The 17,521-nt window shown below is 41.8% G+C and overlaps 1 protein-coding gene across 1 annotated transcript in view; it reads left to right on the top strand.

The window, feature by feature from the left end:
- The window catches only part of LOC148834856 (cartilage acidic protein 1-like), a 40,366-nt gene that overhangs the window by 11,385 nt on the left and 11,460 nt on the right, over window positions 1–17,521 (top strand). The window contains exons 5-13 of the mRNA XM_088916579.1: window positions 3,985–4,141; window positions 6,117–6,251; window positions 7,294–7,439; window positions 10,074–10,210; window positions 11,745–11,827; window positions 13,217–13,317; window positions 13,516–13,684; window positions 16,790–16,935; window positions 17,164–17,206. Coding sequence (XP_088772705.1) covers window positions 3,985–4,141; window positions 6,117–6,251; window positions 7,294–7,439; window positions 10,074–10,210; window positions 11,745–11,827; window positions 13,217–13,317; window positions 13,516–13,684; window positions 16,790–16,935; window positions 17,164–17,206 — 1,117 coding nt within the window. The remainder of the gene's footprint in view (window positions 1–3,984; window positions 4,142–6,116; window positions 6,252–7,293; window positions 7,440–10,073; window positions 10,211–11,744; window positions 11,828–13,216; window positions 13,318–13,515; window positions 13,685–16,789; window positions 16,936–17,163; window positions 17,207–17,521) is intronic.

Raw genomic sequence — 17,521 nt, 5'->3', positions numbered from 1 at the left:
AACCCACTGTAGCTCAGCAGGTGTGAGCCTGGTCAGTACCTGGATGGGAGACCTCCTGGGAAAAACTAAGGTTGCTGCTGGAAGAGGTGTTAGTGGGGCCAGCAGGGGGCGCTCACCCTGCAGTCCATGTGGGTCCTAATGCCCCAGTATAGTGACGGGGACACTATACTGTAAACAGGCGCCGTCCTTCGGATGAGACGTAAAACTGAGGTCCTGACTCTCTGTGGTCATTAAAAATCCCAGGGTGCTTCTCGAAAAGAGTAGGGGTGTAACCCCGGCGTCCTGGCCAAATTTCCCATTGGCCCTTACCAATCATGGCCTCCTAATAATCCCCATCTATGAATTGGCTACATTACTCTGCTCTCCTCCCCACTGATAGCTGATGTGTGATGAGCATTCTGGCGCACTATGGCTGCCGTCGCATCATCCAGGTGGATGCTGCACATTGGTGGTGGTGGAGGGGAGTCCCCATTACCTGTAAAGCGCTTTGAGTGGAGTGTCCAGAAAAGCGCTATATAAGTGTAAGCAATTATTATTATTCTCCCAAGCAGAAAAACCTCATATTGTTGAGGTGCACGAACATGGCTAGTTTGATTTTCTTGCCCATCACCTGAATTAAGCTTTTGTTAGCTTTCATCTTCATGTATCAAAGTTACACAATACACTGTTATTTTTGTTGAATCAATGTAGTTATAATGTATACTATACAAAATACAAAATTATTATTTGATAATACCCTGAGTAAACATGGATCTCTTTAGAATGGAAATATTAACAGGGTTCACTTAGACCATTTTGAAGGACTATAGCTAGAATAATTTGCTGGAGACATGAGCTGTTGTTCTGTGACTGTGCCTCTTTGTTGTTGAAGCTATCAAAGATCCATCACAAAGCCATGAAGTGAGAGGAATAAATGCTGCTTTCTGGCTGACTAACAGCACTTGTCTAGATTAAGATGGTGTCTTAAAGGAGCTGTTTTAAAAAGCAGTAGACATCACACATTTAGTTTTACGCAGGGAGCTATCCATCGTGCTAAACTCCCTAAAAACAACAGCTGGCGTATTTTTTTTCTCTATGAGGTTCCATCTTTTGTTACTGGAACTGTATTTACCTTTTCAGAGACAGCACAAGAGGTAGACAGGAGGAAGAGGTGTGAACAGTTTGATCTGAGAGAAGACATAGTTGATTTATGGGTCTCAAGAGGTTCTCTGCCTCTTCTGCTTAAAGCTTCTCTAGCACATTACAGCACAAACCACTGAGAGAAAATTCCTGGATACACATGCCAAAGGCTGTGAAGGAAGTAGGAGCTGGTAAAGTACCTTGGGTTAAAAAAGACTACAACCATTCTGTGCAATGCTGAAATGACCCACAGTGCGTAATAAAAATCATGCAGTTTTCCTGATCTTTGTAAATAATTAAATTAGCTGCACCACTGGATTTTGAAAAAGCACCACAGGCCATTTATACCTAGAGAAAAAAATGGAAATTCTGTTGCGCAATTTGTGAGACAAAATATAAAGATGCAATCAACTCCTTCATCCGAGGCAGTGACTGTTTGTATCGGCTTGTTGACAGGAAACAGCCATTAGAAACAAAAGGATTTTAACACACTCATTTAGAAACTACTGAGCCTAAACTGCCAGTTGATACTTTCCTAGATATTTTGTTTCATCTAGATGGAACAAAGCTTAATAATAAGAATTAAAAGTAATAGTTACAAATCTAGGATGAACAAGAAAGAGAATTAATTCAGAGACAAAAAATGATTTTCTGTAGACTTATGCATTCATCCCTTATAAGCAATAACTTGTTCAGTGCGATTTCTTTCAGGAATTGGGCAGAAGTGACTTGTTATTTATCAGGTGTGTGATTTCTGACCTCATAACCCTGCTACTCCATGCTAACTACTGTACCTGCAGTTTGAAGGCCTCATAATGGTAGACAGCTGGTGATTAAATTATTGACCATTTGACCACCTCTATTCCTTTAAACAGTATTAACATTAGTTTACATACAGTAATATAAGTCAGTGAGAGTTAATTAAGAACGGCACTGCAAAAATAAGCAAAGGGACTACATTTTTCTGGTACACTATGTAAAAAAGTAAAGCCTTTAATTAAGGAAACCAAAAATTACAATTTCTTGTCTGCTAGATAATTTTGGAATGTTTTTCATGTCACGGAAAACACAGAAATAAAAGAATGAAGTCTGTTTAAAGTGAAAAATGTGCTTCGTTCCTATTGATTTGGTTTTAACTCCAAACTTAAAACATTCATCAAGTGAAAGAATATCTTGTTAGCATCGGTGGTTTATACGACACTGGATTTATTGTTTATTAAAATAGTTTTTGCAGAGTCTTGAAAATTCAGTACCATTACATAAAGTGACTAAAATCCTCTTCTTCTGAACACTTCATTAAACAAAGAAGATTATGTTATGTTTTAAATAAGAAATATACATTGATATAATCACTCTACACAGCACAGAATGGATAGCAGCATTCATTATCACCTGCTTTGTAACTAAAACAGGGCTTGTATAAGAATCATGTGAGGTCAAATTTCCAGTTTGACCTGGGTCTTATTTAATGGCTCTCTGATTAATCACATGTTCCACAGTTTCTATAAATCAGCCATTCTTTCCCTACCTTTCTGAAAGCAGCAGTACTTTAAAGACTCACACAAACACTTCCACCCTTGGATCGACCTACATCACCTCATGTCACCTGCAGATGTTGTCAATGGCAATTCTGTCATGTTTCTCACTGATATCAGTTCTACAAAAAAACATTTGGATGGCAGAAGTGGGGTAAGGGGTAAATAAATTCTTTATTGCACAGTGTTCATTTATCTTACATTATTTTAGTTTTCCATATCATATATCTTTGATAGTTGATTTGTTTCAGTCAGCACAAACAGGAATTGTGTTGTTTCAGAGTGATGCTACTGTGAATGGTAGTGTATGCAAATGCCATCAGTGTGCCTCAGGCTTAGTTTACAACTAATGGAAACCCACACTCTGTCATAGAACACGGACAGATTGATGGGTTAAGCTCTTCTGCTATTCACAGTGTGTTTTCATGAGGAGGTAACACACTCCTCAGGCCCCAAACTACCTTTCTGTACTAGACAGATTCTTCTGCCATAGTATGTTTCCATACTGGGCTGATGTGGCAGTTTTTAAATACGAATACATTTGAAGTCATATAAGTATGAGATTTATGTCCCTTCAAAACATAGATACAGAGAAGTGGCAGAATTGCAAGCTGCTCCTTAACAGTTAATGTAGTTGACTATAGTTGTTCATGTCCACAGGGATTCCTTCCTGATAATGGGGTGTGAAATTAATGTGTAAAAGGGGGAATGGGAGTTGGGTAACCTTTAGCACGCAGCTATGTGCCGAGATTCTTTATTTAAATATTCTTTTACATACAGTATGTGTAAGGGCTGAAAGAACACCAGCTGTGCTAAACAACAATGCTACCAAACCTCCTATTGACACAGTCCCCTGCATACCTAAGAAGCATCTCTTTACCCGTTGTGTGAGGTGAGCATTTTGGTCGAACAAGTTTTTGCAGTGCTGCTTGTCTGGGGACTGCTAACGGTGGCCTGGGATCCACAGGGAATGTAGCGTTGACTGGGAAGTGAAGTGAAATCGACTCAGTGTTCCACGATGCAGAGAAGGCTGGTATGGAACGGGAAATCTCTTTGATGGGTGCTCTGGGATCATTGGATTGGATTCATCTGCTGATTTAGTTTGTCTGGTGGAAGCAAGCCAACTGCAGAAGTTCCAGGTCACTCATCTGCCTTCACTAGCATTCACTAGCTCATAAGCCATGAATCTGAACAGTACAAATGTTCAAAAGTTAAAGGGATTAAAACAAACAAACAAACAAACAAAAATAAAACCAAACACAATGTGAAAATGTCCTTGTCCTTCTTGCAGCCAGCATGTTCAGCTGGGCTCTCCTCTGTCCTCTCCTAGGGAACTGGACGATACTCCATCTACATTGCTAACTATGCCAGCGGCAATGTGGGTCCTCACGCCCTCATTGAGATGGATGAGGCTGCCAGCGATGTGTCCAAAGGGATCATCGCCCTGTCCAATGTAGCCAGCCAGGCTGGAGTCAACAAATTCACAGGTCAGATGTGTGAGATCAAAAACTCCTATGAAACACTGTGTATTGGAATCAAAGTTTTAGCAAATAATATGGATCTGAATTTTACATACCTGCATAATAATGTACTGTAAAAGCTCTGATTGAAAAGAAAGCTTTACCATGATTATTGACCATATTTTGTACAATGTAATGGAATTGGACTATTTTAAAGTGGTAATGTAAAATTGCTTGTGGAGACTCCTTATATTAAAATCACAAAATATTTGAGGATTATTTTCTCAGATTTTGGACAGGATAATTTATGTCATTTTTATAGAATGCCCTGCTTGTGCTTTGATTTACAAGTACTGTACATAAAGACTAGTCCAATAGCCAAGTTCGGTAAATGTGTGGAGCATAGTGCTTCTGTAGGAGATTTCTTGCTGCAAGATAGAACTGCTCCTTAGTGCTCTCAAGACATCCCCCATGGCAAAGGACCTTTTGGTGTAAACCTTGACCTTGGATTGGCTGTGCCCTTGGATTGGCTGTCCCCTTGGATGTGCAGGGTTGGCTTTTTGATTGTGTTGTTGGAACACACTACAGTGCTATCATGGTAAGTCAGGGAGATTAGAGGGGTAAAGGTGTGTGTAGCAGGTCTCATATAAGATGAGATAGCTTCAGTAATGCCACTCTTTAGGACTCTCAAAGATGCAAAGCAAAGCAGCCAGCCTGTTAATAGAGTACATTTTTATCGCTTGTCTGGGCTATGGCAAAAGGTGTGCCCTGCTACAGTAAACACTCCAAACTACCCCACAGACACGAGGTTCTCCTGCCACTGTATTCTCACTGTAGAGTTGTTACTTGAGGGGTATAGCCGTCAAAGCGGCAGTGAGTGTGCTTTTGGCTCAGTCAGCTGTTTGCGGCACTGAAAGTCATAGAGCAGCACAAGGACGATGAAGCTATATTTCAGCCCTGACTTGCTCAATGGGGCAAAGAGTCAATTAATCAGCAAGTTGTATAGGCAAGGCAGAATTCCAAGGCAGGGGCTGACTTCTTCATTCACTAGCGACACAATGAGAGCGTGTGGGGTCTGCTGGTTGCAGATGGGCCTGGGAGAACAGTGCTGTAAAGCATCCAGCACTGCAAAGGAAAGGGACCATTTTATTTGGATTAGACTGAAGTAGTGGGAAACACTTCTGATGTGTTTTATTGTTAGATACTGGGATGTCCTGGGGCTCAATTGTACTTGACCAGCAAATGCAAAATTGTATAGGAGTGGTTGAGACCAGTGGTCACAAATGAGGGAAAAGGCAGCGTAGTACTGGATATTCAGCTTTCACCTAGGCAGATATATCGAATCCCTTCTGGAATGAATTAAAATGCTTAACTATTAACTTGTAACTGCAACACAAAATACATTTTTGTAAATTAACAGTAAAAGTTATGAAACCTTAACACAAATATTATTTAGGTCAACAATGATTAATTCTATTTCTGTTGAAAATAGAGCATGATATGGAAAGATTTTAGCAGATACTGTACATTCCTGTTTTGCTCTCATATTGGCCTGAGCTTTCTGGGACTCCCCCAAATAAATGCAAAAATTATAAGAGAATGTTTTTCAATGCTTGCTACAGTATGTAGAGCTCTGAATCAGTGTACAGTATGCCTTCTTCTTTGGTGTTCAATCTAGCCAGTGAAAACTTTATATTTGTATGTTTATCTAATACACGAGCTAAATATAGTCGATCTCACTGTGAATCCCACCATATGCTCTGACTGTCAAATATAGATTCTGTATAATTGTACTTGAATTGTCAAAATTCACTGCACCTTTTTCAAGTGTCTTTCAAATTTAAATGATAATGGGGCTGTGAGGTGGAATGGATGCAGGTGGAAAGATTCTCTTAATGGAACTGAATCATACGTGACAGCAATATGCTCTTGCCATTTGGTAAATGGCTTGGAAAGAATCAAAAATAATTTGAGAACTGTCGCTTCTTGTCTCAATGCACAGGGGGGCGTGGTGTAGTGGTGGGACCGATTGTCAGTCAGACCCTGTCAGACATCTTTTGTGATAATGAGTACGGGTCCAACTTCCTGTTCAGGAACAATGGAGATGGCACCTTCACCGATATAGCAGCACAGGCAGGTAAGTGAGAGAGAGAAGGGAGAAGGTAGAGACGGTCACAGGTCTCCTCTCCTCACTCTACTTTCATTGTGTCGATTGTTCTGAGTCGGATTATACTACATTACATGAGAAACGTAAAGAACAGAAAGAGATATATATATATTTTTTAATTTGTCACATTGATTCAGGTTGATCAATTTTAGAAGCATAAAGTTTGCTGGCTTCATTTTTTATGTTCTCACCGGGAGAGAACGGTAAATTGTGGTTTGTTTTCTTCATGACTGTGCTGCACAAACCTGTTCCAGGTCCAGCTGGTCTGAAGGGGCATGGGGTAAAGATGAAGGAGCTGTGAGGTGCAGCTCTCTCCCTGGCAGAACACGCACAGGAGAGCATTGAAAAGGGGTATCTGATACACTGCATAGGAAGAGAGTTGACTGAAATCATTGGCAGAAGAAATTCTGGTGTCCAAGCCTTTGATGAGCTATGGCTGTAATTTATGTTAGTACATTTGGGTTCAGTTTCAGAAACACAGTAGTTCTCTAAGCTTTTTAGAAGAAACCTCCATGCCTGCCTTGAATACAAAGGAGAGGGGGTATGTCTGCACTTACAGTATGTGTGGAGAGCAGGAGGTATGGTAAGATGGGACATTCCCAGGGTCATGGAAAGATAAAACATCATTTTTTATCCCCCTCAGTGTGTGAGGTGAGTGGGTACCCCCCACCTTATTGTAAATGACGATTGTTCTCATTTGACTCATCAGGAGTGCCACCCTGATTTACTGCTTCAGTACTACTGAAGCTCCAAACAGTCAGTGTGGAGACAGCTTTCTTGTGGGCCTCTACATCACTTTGCTACAATACGATATTAAAACTCTGGCTTGTCCACTTGAGAAAAACATCTTGAGACAAAAAATACACTAAGGCAAAACACAATGTCCAAAGCAAAGAAGCTAGCACTTTTTCTGACATAAATGTTTTTTTTAGGACACAGAAACATCAGTGTTGTTGTTTTGTGCCAACACGATGAAAGCTGTGTATGAAGGGGTGTCTTGATTTTGGGACAGGGCTTGAGGACCACTTACAGCACGGCCGGGGGGTGGCTTTGGCTGACTTCAACCGGGACGGAAAGACAGACATCGTGTATGGCAACTGGAATGGGCCGCACCGTCTCTTCCTGCAGACCAGTGCCAATCGCAAGCAGAGATTCAAGGTAGGGGGCAGGGACCTGTGTGTCTGCCTATGGGCTTGATGAAGGAGGCTTCAACACACCCCCAGCTTCAACATTTATTGAGTCGGGGGTCCGAAATTTGGAGAAAGCAGAAATTCTTCTACAGCATGTCATTTTCGATTTGCCCATTTTTATTTCTGTTGGTCTTCCTTAAGCTTTGTTTAAAACGGTGTGTTTTTATCTCTGAATTCACCTTGAAACTTAATAGGTTTAGGACAGTGAATGATCTGAGCCACTGTACATCACTCTCTACACCCCCCTGGACATGGACAATGTGTATTGAGGTGAGAGAGAAAAGGACTGTGTGTATGAGCGAGGGGGAGAGGAGCCCAAGGTCTCCCTCTTTTCTCCTCTGATTAACTTTGCCTTGGAAGCCCAGTAAACAGTAATTACAGCTGGGTGGGAATGTGCTGACAGTAAGAGTGCTGGACCATATGAGGCCTGACTTCCTTGAAGATGTATAGACTGCTTTCAATTAGGCTGTGCCACTACTCCTTACACACTGCTAGCTGCTGCAGGAACTGGGTTTTGAAATAACCACCTGGCAGACACTTATACTACCAAAGTTGAGACTGTCAAAGCAAATGGACTGGGGGGATATTCCAATGTATTTACTGGTACAAGGATAGCTTATGAATGTGTCCATAGTCGTTTCTATCGCAAAACATGCCTTTTCACTGTGGAATACAGATTGGAGTGCAGCTTGTTGTAGGAGGCAGAAGTTATTCATTGTTTATTCATCACTACAGATTTTTTGTTCAATTGCTCTTGATACACTAGTTGATATTGTATCTTCCTTTTTAATTTACCTCTAATGATATCTGTCTTTGTGATTACCTGTTTAATATTTTGCTTCTTGTGCCTAATTTAGATAGCTTGTGAACACTTTTGCATATGTGTATGCTGACTATCAGAGGATGAGGCAACTGGTTTTGTTTTAATTAGACCTTCTAAGGATTATCTCCAATTTTGAAGATTTCAAGGAAAATCACCACAACACTTTTGTTCAGAAGCTTTAGTTTGTCTTTGGTTACTAAAGCTCCAATATCAGGTCTCTCCCAGGGTCTGGGCTAGCGATGTGTGCTTTAGGCGTAGCTAATTTTATGACTGATGAAGTTATTAGGAAGTTGCACAGGAGGGTTCAGAGCTTTTTAGCAAAAAGCAGATGCATTCTGTGGATACTACTCCATTCAAAATAAACCATAATGACACTCCGGTAAATAGCTAATTAAATCATGGCTCCCAGGGCTGAGCAAGCAGGTTGTAGAGACAGCATAATGTGCCCTTTGAGGCTGTATATTTTTTTAATCTAAAGCAATTGGCCATCCTCCCTTCCTCTCTGGGCTTGTCAAAATGTGTACTATATGCCTGTATATTTCACTCCTCCGCCACTGTACTGGCCCAAACTAAATCTTTCCCAGCTATCCCTTCTCACTTTTCTGGGTAATGAATCTAAAAAACAGAAAAAAAAATATTTTGCAGGATGAAGATCTGTGGATATCGCTTCAATGGAACGGAATGATCATGTTTTCATTCATGAGGGCTATTTTTGAATCTTCCTGAGTTCTGTTATTTATTATATTAATGTGTTTGCATTTTTAGCAAAGACGATTTTCTGCATGCCACAATCTATTGTACTGTTTTGACTGAGGTAATGCACCGGAACTCTGATCTTTTGGAATTTCTTTCCAAAATCAAAAGAGTCTGTCACTCTCTAGATTGGACTAGGGGTGGCTTATGTATAACATCCTAAAAAAGCTGAATAATTGCTTAGCAAAATAACAAACATTGGCCATAAAACTGATTTTACAGACCTATACAAAATGACAGCCATAAGCATTAGACAACTATTATTGAACAATTACATATTTGCCTGAAATCCTTTGCAAACATTTGCAGTCAAGTCAGGTTTTAGGGGTATTAAGGGTAATTCCCACGGAGTGCTGCCCCTGTCCTAGTGTGGCTCCTGACACCCCCACAGACTGAGCAAGGTCACCTGCTCACAATATGGGAGCAGGTTTTATGAGGCTTGTAATTAATACTTGGCGCAAATACTGAGGTGTTGAAAACCCGCCCGTAATTTTTTTTCAAAGTATTGCAGCAGTCCTGGAACACATAAATATTGGTTACATTCACATATGAGTTATTTCCCATCTGACCACAGTGAGAAAGCCTGTGTAAGCCATCCATGTCCCAAGCCTCTGCGACAGACTGCTCGCTTGATCTTCCTCCCCACAGCTCTGGACTCTGTACAGTACGTGTACGTGTATGACTCATGGGCACATATTCACTCCCAAATAGCTTTTTTTAATAATTAAAAAATAAAACAGATCTACTTGTTTTTTATCTGATTTTTTTAAATTATAGAGTCTGAAATGGAATACTTCAATTAAACTCCTACCACCCCCACTTTAAAAATCTGAAGAGAATCACAGGAAAATTCACATTTAGCCTCGAAGAAAATATAAGTGTTGGCTACTAGACATGACCGGGACAAAAATTATTAAAGATAATGTTTTGGCTTCCCAAACTGTCCAGTTAAAATCCCTTTTTGTGTTCTGTATGGGTCTGCTTTAAATGCAGGCTTGTTCAAGATGTCCTGTCTGTCTCTTTCAGGACATTGCCACTCAGAAGTTCGCCATGCCCTCCCCTGTTCGCACTGTTATTGCTGCAGATTTCGACAACGACGGGGAGCTGGAGGTCTTCTTCAACAATATTGCTTACCGGGGGCCCTCTGCCAACAGAGTCTTCAGGTCAGCATCGCAGCTCACTCCTTTCTTTACTGCTCCCTCTCGTCTAGCACAGATCAAACCAAAAATAACTCATTCACAACACGTTTCGGTATCTGTCTTCCTCAGCACTGTTCCGATTCAGAATTACTGTAGAAGAATGTGAGGATCAAATCCTTTGTTACCAGCTCGTTTGTCTTACTGTCAGACAGAGAGCAGAAACTGGTGTCCTCCTGGCTGCTGTCATCCCACTCCAAGGCAGCCTGGCACTCTGCCCCATGCACCACTGGAACAGCAAAAGCAATGCAAAAAGCAAATTGCATTATAAATCATGTGCACCTGATGTAAAGATTACTTGCGGGAGCACCTCAGGAGGGAGTGGAAGTGCAGGGAAGTGCAGTTATCTCAGGTTGGTAAGCAGGTGGACTGGGCTAGTGGGAGGGGGCTGACTCAGACTGGGGCTTGAATCATGAGAGGAGTCAGGGTACAAAAGGCCAGGCCTGCCAGATAATATCCACAGTGGGCACTGCTTCACATTTTTGACTAATTGAATTCTGGAGTGAGACCATTTTGAACAAGCACCAGGAGCAGGGCCAGTGGGGCTGACAGCTCTTTACTGCTGTGATACACAACTCTGACCACCTGGCATACTGTGAGGTCTGCTGCAGCTCGTTCCATGGAAATTAGTTCTATGAAGAACACGGCAATCTTTCCCTGTCAGTCTGAAATTAGAACAAAAGGTACAATATGAGTGCTTATATAGTACAATAAACTGTCTCTAACAACAGTTCATAACTGAAGACATCAAGAAGCAGGAAATGGTTTGAATTTCAGTTAATCTCTTTGGAAATTGAGTGACTATTTCTAAAGATTTTGGGAGATCCAGACAGGATCTCCAGCCAGGGGGATTTTCAGCCAGGCCACAGTTTATTGAGCCAAATCTCAATGGTTGAAAACACTGCCGCAGGCCAGCCTGACTCTGATGGAAAAAATACAGCATCCACATGCTGTTTAAAAATCCCTGCAATTGCACTCCCCCATTGTATTCAAGAACCTATAAATCCCTCACGATGCACTGCAACTGAGACAATGCCCTCTGATCTCCATTCAAAAGGCCTGCCAACTTTCCAGCGGTTTCTGCTCAGCAATGTGAATGCAAATTTACTTGAAAGAGGGTCAGGGCCTGCAATGCTTCTGTTTTATAAATACTGAAAACTACTGTTTTCACAGCATATTAGTGATATACTGAAAATCCCATTGATTTACAGCAAAAGGTTTCTGGCAATTTAATGAATACCAGGCATTACAATGAAACTCTGGCTGTTTAGATCACAGAGTATAAGAAAGGTCTGAGGCCAAGGGACAAATGTGCAGGTTTCAAGCCTGATGTGCCTAGAATCCTTGAGCGGTTATAAATGCTATTTGCAGAAAGGTGAGAACGAGAGAGAATCCCACAGATCACATTAATTTAAATATACAAAGGTACAGCGATACAGCAGGCAGAAGGCTGCCCAGTAAAAGCACATTGCATCACGCTAACGCCCCTATTTCCTCTCAGGGTGTCTCGAAGGGAGCACGCGGACCCCCTGATTGAGGAGCTCAATGTAGGGGAAGCTGCTGAGCCAGATGGACGTGGGACAGGCGAGTATCATAAAACAAAACACTACACTACCACTTATAGGCCACAAATACATTACAATATTCAAGCATGTTGACGTTATTTCATCCAAATCTCGAAAGTAATCTTAAAAATATCAATATTTTTATATTTTATATTTTTTAAGGTAACATAAGATAATATAATATGTAAATATTATAATATAATTGTTGGAATTTCATGTAGATGGAACTTTTGAGACTTCACTAGGATGCTCTGCAGATGTTAGTCATTTGTAATTTAGAGGAGAATTGCTTGCTGTTTGGAAAATTAACTATGAACAAAAAAGAACTTGGCATGAACAAAATGTATGAATTCATTCGGGACAGAAGGAAAACCTATGGCAACCCGTACTGTAAAAGTCTGTTTTTCTTGTTTTCAGTTTTCAATGCAAACATAAAATATGAAAAAAAACAGCTATATAAAGATAAAAACAAGTCTGACAAGAAAGGAAGGTAAAAAACAGATATTAAAATACCAGTTAACTTCTTTAAATAATTTTGAATGGGACAGCAGCAGCTGCATATCTGTGCTTCGACACATCCCCAGTCATTCCCATCTCTCCCACAAGGTGGTATTAGAGATCCACATCTGGCGGTGTACGTGTTACAAAATTTACTCCAGAGTAAACTTGCTTGTGCACGTGTTTGAAATCAAGCTGTCATTCCAGCTCCGTGATCACACCACCTTTCTACATGCGAGTGAAGGGACTGTGCACTTTGCCTATTGCTCTTATCGAGGTGTGGGAGCTGGATTCGGATTCCTACAGCCAGAAGTTAAAAGCTGTAGCTGATCAAATAAGTAGTACTGGAATGACTTTTTTCTCCCTCAGGTGTATCTTGTCACTTGTCTATTCACATTACCAATCAGAATGCAACACACAGTAACAAGGGATTCAAGACAAACGAACTGTACCTTTATTCTCAACACTTCGGCTGCACCTCCGTCTGGGGGGTGGTCTGGGGGGTGGACTGGGTGGTGGTCTGGGGAGTGGACTGGAGGGTGGTCTGGGGAGTGGACTGGGGGGTGGGAGGGGATTGGTCTGGGGGGTGGTCTGGGGAGTGGACTGGGGAGTGGACTGGGGGGTGGACTGGGGAGTGGATGGGAGTGGACTGGGGGGTGGACTGGGTGGTGGTCTGGGGAGTGGACTGGAGGGTGGTCTGGGGAGTGGACTGGGGAGTGGGGTAGTGGAGGAGTGGGGGGTGTACATGTAGAATGCGTATGTGATGTCATGACCAGTTTGTCCTTTACTTCCAGATGTGTGTTGATGCAGATGTGTGTTTGAATGCTCAGTGAAGAGTATTGTAACTTTTGGAATCAACAGTCCTGTCAATCTGTTTTAATGGAAGTTGTCTATCCTGGTTATGCTACAGGGGCAACGGTGACAGATTTTGACGGGGATGGGCGGCTGGATCTGCTGATTTCCCACGGAGAGAGTGCGGCCCAGCCCCTCTCCGTCTTCAAAGTCAATCCGGTAATGGCCTGACGTCAAGGCAACATTTCAGATCCCTGGATTCAGAAACCAGACTGTTGTCAATACCAATTATTCAAGCCTCCTGTCCTTTTGACCCATGACAGTAAATTGGATAATGTGTGAAAACGGTAACTTTCCGATTCAGGAAGCTTAATTAATAGAATCCGCTCCTTTTCCTTTCTCTCTTTCCTTTCGCAGGGCTCGGCCAATAACTGGCTGCGTGTGATACCTCGCACCCGTTTCGGCGCCTTTGCCCGTGGAGCCAAGGTAGTGGCGTACACCAAGAGGGGCGGCCCCCACACACGCATCATCGACGGGGGCTCAGGGTATCTGTGTGAGATGGAGCCTGTTGCTCACTTCGGACTAGGTACTGCAGCTCCTCTCTGGAGCTCTCCCTCCACACCAAGGAACAGAATACTCTGGGAACTGGAATTCGATCAGAGAATGGAAGGGGCTTTTCCTGCCTCAGTTGTAATGGGGAATGCTCTTACCACTCTTTTTGATTATTGTTTGGGGCTTAAGTTCTAATGACAGCACTTTGCATGATTAATGCTGATGTTACCTTGGTAACTTGGAACAACACAAGTGATCTTAATAGTGCTTCAGCCCCAGCTGATTCTACAGCTCACACGCACACATACATCCACCCCCCCCCCAAAAAAGTGTCCTGTGTCAGTCTCCTTGTAAGCACGGGACATGGACACACAGGATGAGGCGAAATAGAGAACAGATGGTTCTGGGGAAGGAGCAAACGCCTTGCAGATTAAAACGCAACAAGCAAGTCAAAGAAAAATGAAAAGTGGTGAGGAGTATACAACTGCAAGGACACTTTATAAAAGCTATACTGTCTGTGCTGGCTTCCTTGCACAGTTTTCCAGTTTCACTTTCCAGCGTGGCTTCACATTGATGAGACTACAGTATGTCTCAGTGTTACTGCTGCGTGTCTGAATGGAATCACATTCTTCATGTCTCACAGCATTCAAACAATCATCACAAGGGATATTTTAGAAGAGTGATTTGGCTTGTTTGCTATTAGACGTTTCAGATGAAAGCCTGAAAATGTACTCTTTTTGTATTAAAAACATTTGTCTGAGTTTCTTTTGGAAAACCTCTTGTAGTTATGCATTCACATGCTAATATAGTTAGCATGTTAACAATATATGTGCACTGTGCTATATATGCAAACATATTGTGTCGCTGTGATTCGAAAAAGGAGAGGGAATACGAGAAGCTGTCTAGTGCAGTTGGGGAAATTGCACATGCTAGGCCTATTCTAAATTAGGCTCCAAATCCAGGACAGTGATAACCCTGCAAAACAACCTGGAGTTTTAGGGAAATCCACATGTGGAAGGTATTGTCTTGAAGTCTCTGTTGATTAATGGGCCAGGGAAACTGAGCACAAACACAGAACACTGGAGCTGTAAGCACAGGTGCAGCAGCTTGTGCCTTCAGCAGTGCGTGGCCTCTGGGAGGCTGGAGATTTCCACCCCAATGCTGCTGCTAATGGTTTCCAGAGTGAAGCCGTGTTGTCCAGGCGCTGTGGCCGTGCATGTTTGCAGTGCAGTAAGTGGAATTATGATTGCTCCTAATTTACTGTGAAGAACAAACTGTTTTCCCTCAGTGTCTGCAAAACAGATCATTGTGTTTACTGGTGGGGGCAGCCTAGCTTTTCATAACCATGAATCACCTTTAAATGCCTCTCACACTATTATTTGCTGCCTAGTTTTGTCACTGTGCTTTGGAGCTCTCTGTCACGTTGTACTTGTGTGATGTGCCTTATGGAAACCATAGGCTTTATTAGTAGCATCTCCTTAAGGACTATAACATGACACTCCATGCTCCTCGGTACATTATCATCTGCAGGAGAAACATAAAGCAACAGCACTACTCTCACCACTCCTCTGCCATTTTCTGAATCTTAAAAGTGATCTTTTTCTCATCTTACCAACTTTCCTACGGAGTGGACTCTGAAGCACTGGGTTCAAAGTCTAGTGCCTGAACTGGCAACTACCTCAACCTCTCTCTTCAGATACACCAGGATGTGTTTATCTTGGAAAGGTCAATTTAATTAAGAACAAGTAGACTCTTCAAAGGTTTTTCACGCTTGATAAAAATGAGTCACTCAAGGAAAGACGAGCTGCTCTAGGCAGAATTGTCCCTCTGTTCTCACATGTCTCTAAAGAGTTAGCTTCTTTTTTCTTAGGTGGGTAGCTGCGTCAGCATGCGTAGGCTGCAAAGGAACAAGTAATAGGTTTATTCCATGCTGAAAAAAAGAAGAAAGAGAACACAACGTTTCAGCCGTGGAGCCTTCTTCAGGTGTGAAGAAGGCTCCACGGCCGAAACGTTATGTTCTCTTTCTTCTTCTTTTTTCTTAGACCTTCCTGGTTTTTTTTTTGAAAGTCTCTTGCCAGGAATCGGGATCAGACTCAGTCCTGTACCAGTCTGTCTGCAGCCTGTCTGTCTGCGTGTCTGCCAGGTCATTGAAATGGTACTGAGATGCCATTTACAACACGTTTGAGGTCCATCAGATGGAGCGATGGAAGCGGTCACAGGGGCCACTTAGTTTGCTTCTCAGGCTCATGCACTTTTTCTCATCTTCTTAGATGTTTTTCTGAACATTTCACTAACTTGATTTGAGACAACTGTTCAAGTGTTCTCACCAGATGAGCACACAGCAATCCTTTGGAATAGTTGGGACCATAAATTTTACTTGGTCATCTAAGTGGTTCTAATGCAAAATATAAAAAAAAACACTTTCAGCCATCTTTCTTTATATTCTTATACATTTAGCCCACCTGGTTTAGCCACATACCTCTGACATCTGCACTGTCCAATTTACTGATTGAGAAGCTCCTTCAATTTCCCTGGGAGAGCAAATCCCTTAGCACGATGAGTTGCAATGGAACGAGCTAATTTAATGTTAATAAGCTACTTTGTGTGAGGTGGAAGTGGGATATGCCTTTAACCACACAGAACTCTATAGTTCAGAAGGCATGGAGGAATCATGCATTCTACAATCTAACTGTGTGTCCGACTGTGGAAAAATGTGGAACTGAACCTCCAATTTCTCAGGCATTCTGAACTCTGACACAAAAAGCAAATGGCACAAAAATCACAATAATTTTGATTTTGTTTTCATGGTGGGATCGTTTTAGGTGTTATCCTAAAACTAAAAACAAAAAATAATGCTACAGTATATCTGCTAAAAGCTTTGTCTTGAGCTCACTTGCTGGAATTTTATACAATGCAAGCAGTGACAGCATGTTAAAGCTGCATTAAAAGACAGATAATAAATTAATTCTCATATATCAAAGGGATTCTTTGTGAAAATGGTTCCATCCATAAGTGCAGAAGTATTCTCTTCAAGAACCCCACAAGCTCTTGTACAAAGAAACGAATGAATTTGGTATATCCCAATGGGCATTGTCAGTTCTTGACCATTTCATCACAGTGCTCTCTGATTGGTCCACAGGAAAGGACGTGGTGACCAGTGTGGAGGTATATTGGCCAGATGGTCGCTCAATTGCACGCCCCCTACAGACCAGTGACATGAAGTCTGTTTTGGAGATCCCTTATCCACAGGATGAAACGGAAGGAACACAGCCCACAGAGGTGGAGGTATGCAAACCATTTAGGTATTAAGATGCACGAAGTGCAGTCTCAACAATATTCCAATACTGTGCTCTCTAACGATACTATTTTTTTGACATCATAACAAAACTGCCCAAATTTGTTTTCGCTGATGTCTGTCTTTAGCATGACTCGAATGCTAATGTCTTGAACTCCTTGTCAGATCAGTTCGAAGTTAGGCATGCCTTGGTAATAAAATGTGCTTCCTGTTTGCAGTGCGGAAATGGATTTACTGCCAATGAAAATGGACGCTGTATAGGTAAGACTAATTTAAGTGCCAGACTAGTACAAATGATAGCTACATAACTGTGGTAAAAATTTTATATGTTTAATTTTTGTGGAGAGGCGAAAGAATGTGTTTAAGGAGGCAAATATAATATTTGCAGAATAAACAGGGACTATTCTAATAAAATAAGTGATACTTACAAAACCATTCCTGTAGCTCTGTTCCTGCTGCAGCTTTTCTTCCATCCCCTACTGTGAACTGTACAGTGCCTCATGTTTTTATGCTGCTCCAACTGCATTGACACTCCTGTGTTGTAATGCTTTTCTTGCATTGCTAGCTGTCTTGAAT

Source organism: Atractosteus spatula, chromosome 5 (assembly GCF_055471065.1).
Source record: "Atractosteus spatula isolate fAtrSpa1 chromosome 5, fAtrSpa1.hap1, whole genome shotgun sequence".
Lineage (NCBI taxonomy): Eukaryota > Metazoa > Chordata > Actinopteri > Semionotiformes > Lepisosteidae > Atractosteus > Atractosteus spatula.
The sequence above is the reverse complement of the archived record's forward strand: the minus strand, read 5'-3'. Positions and strand labels throughout refer to the sequence as shown.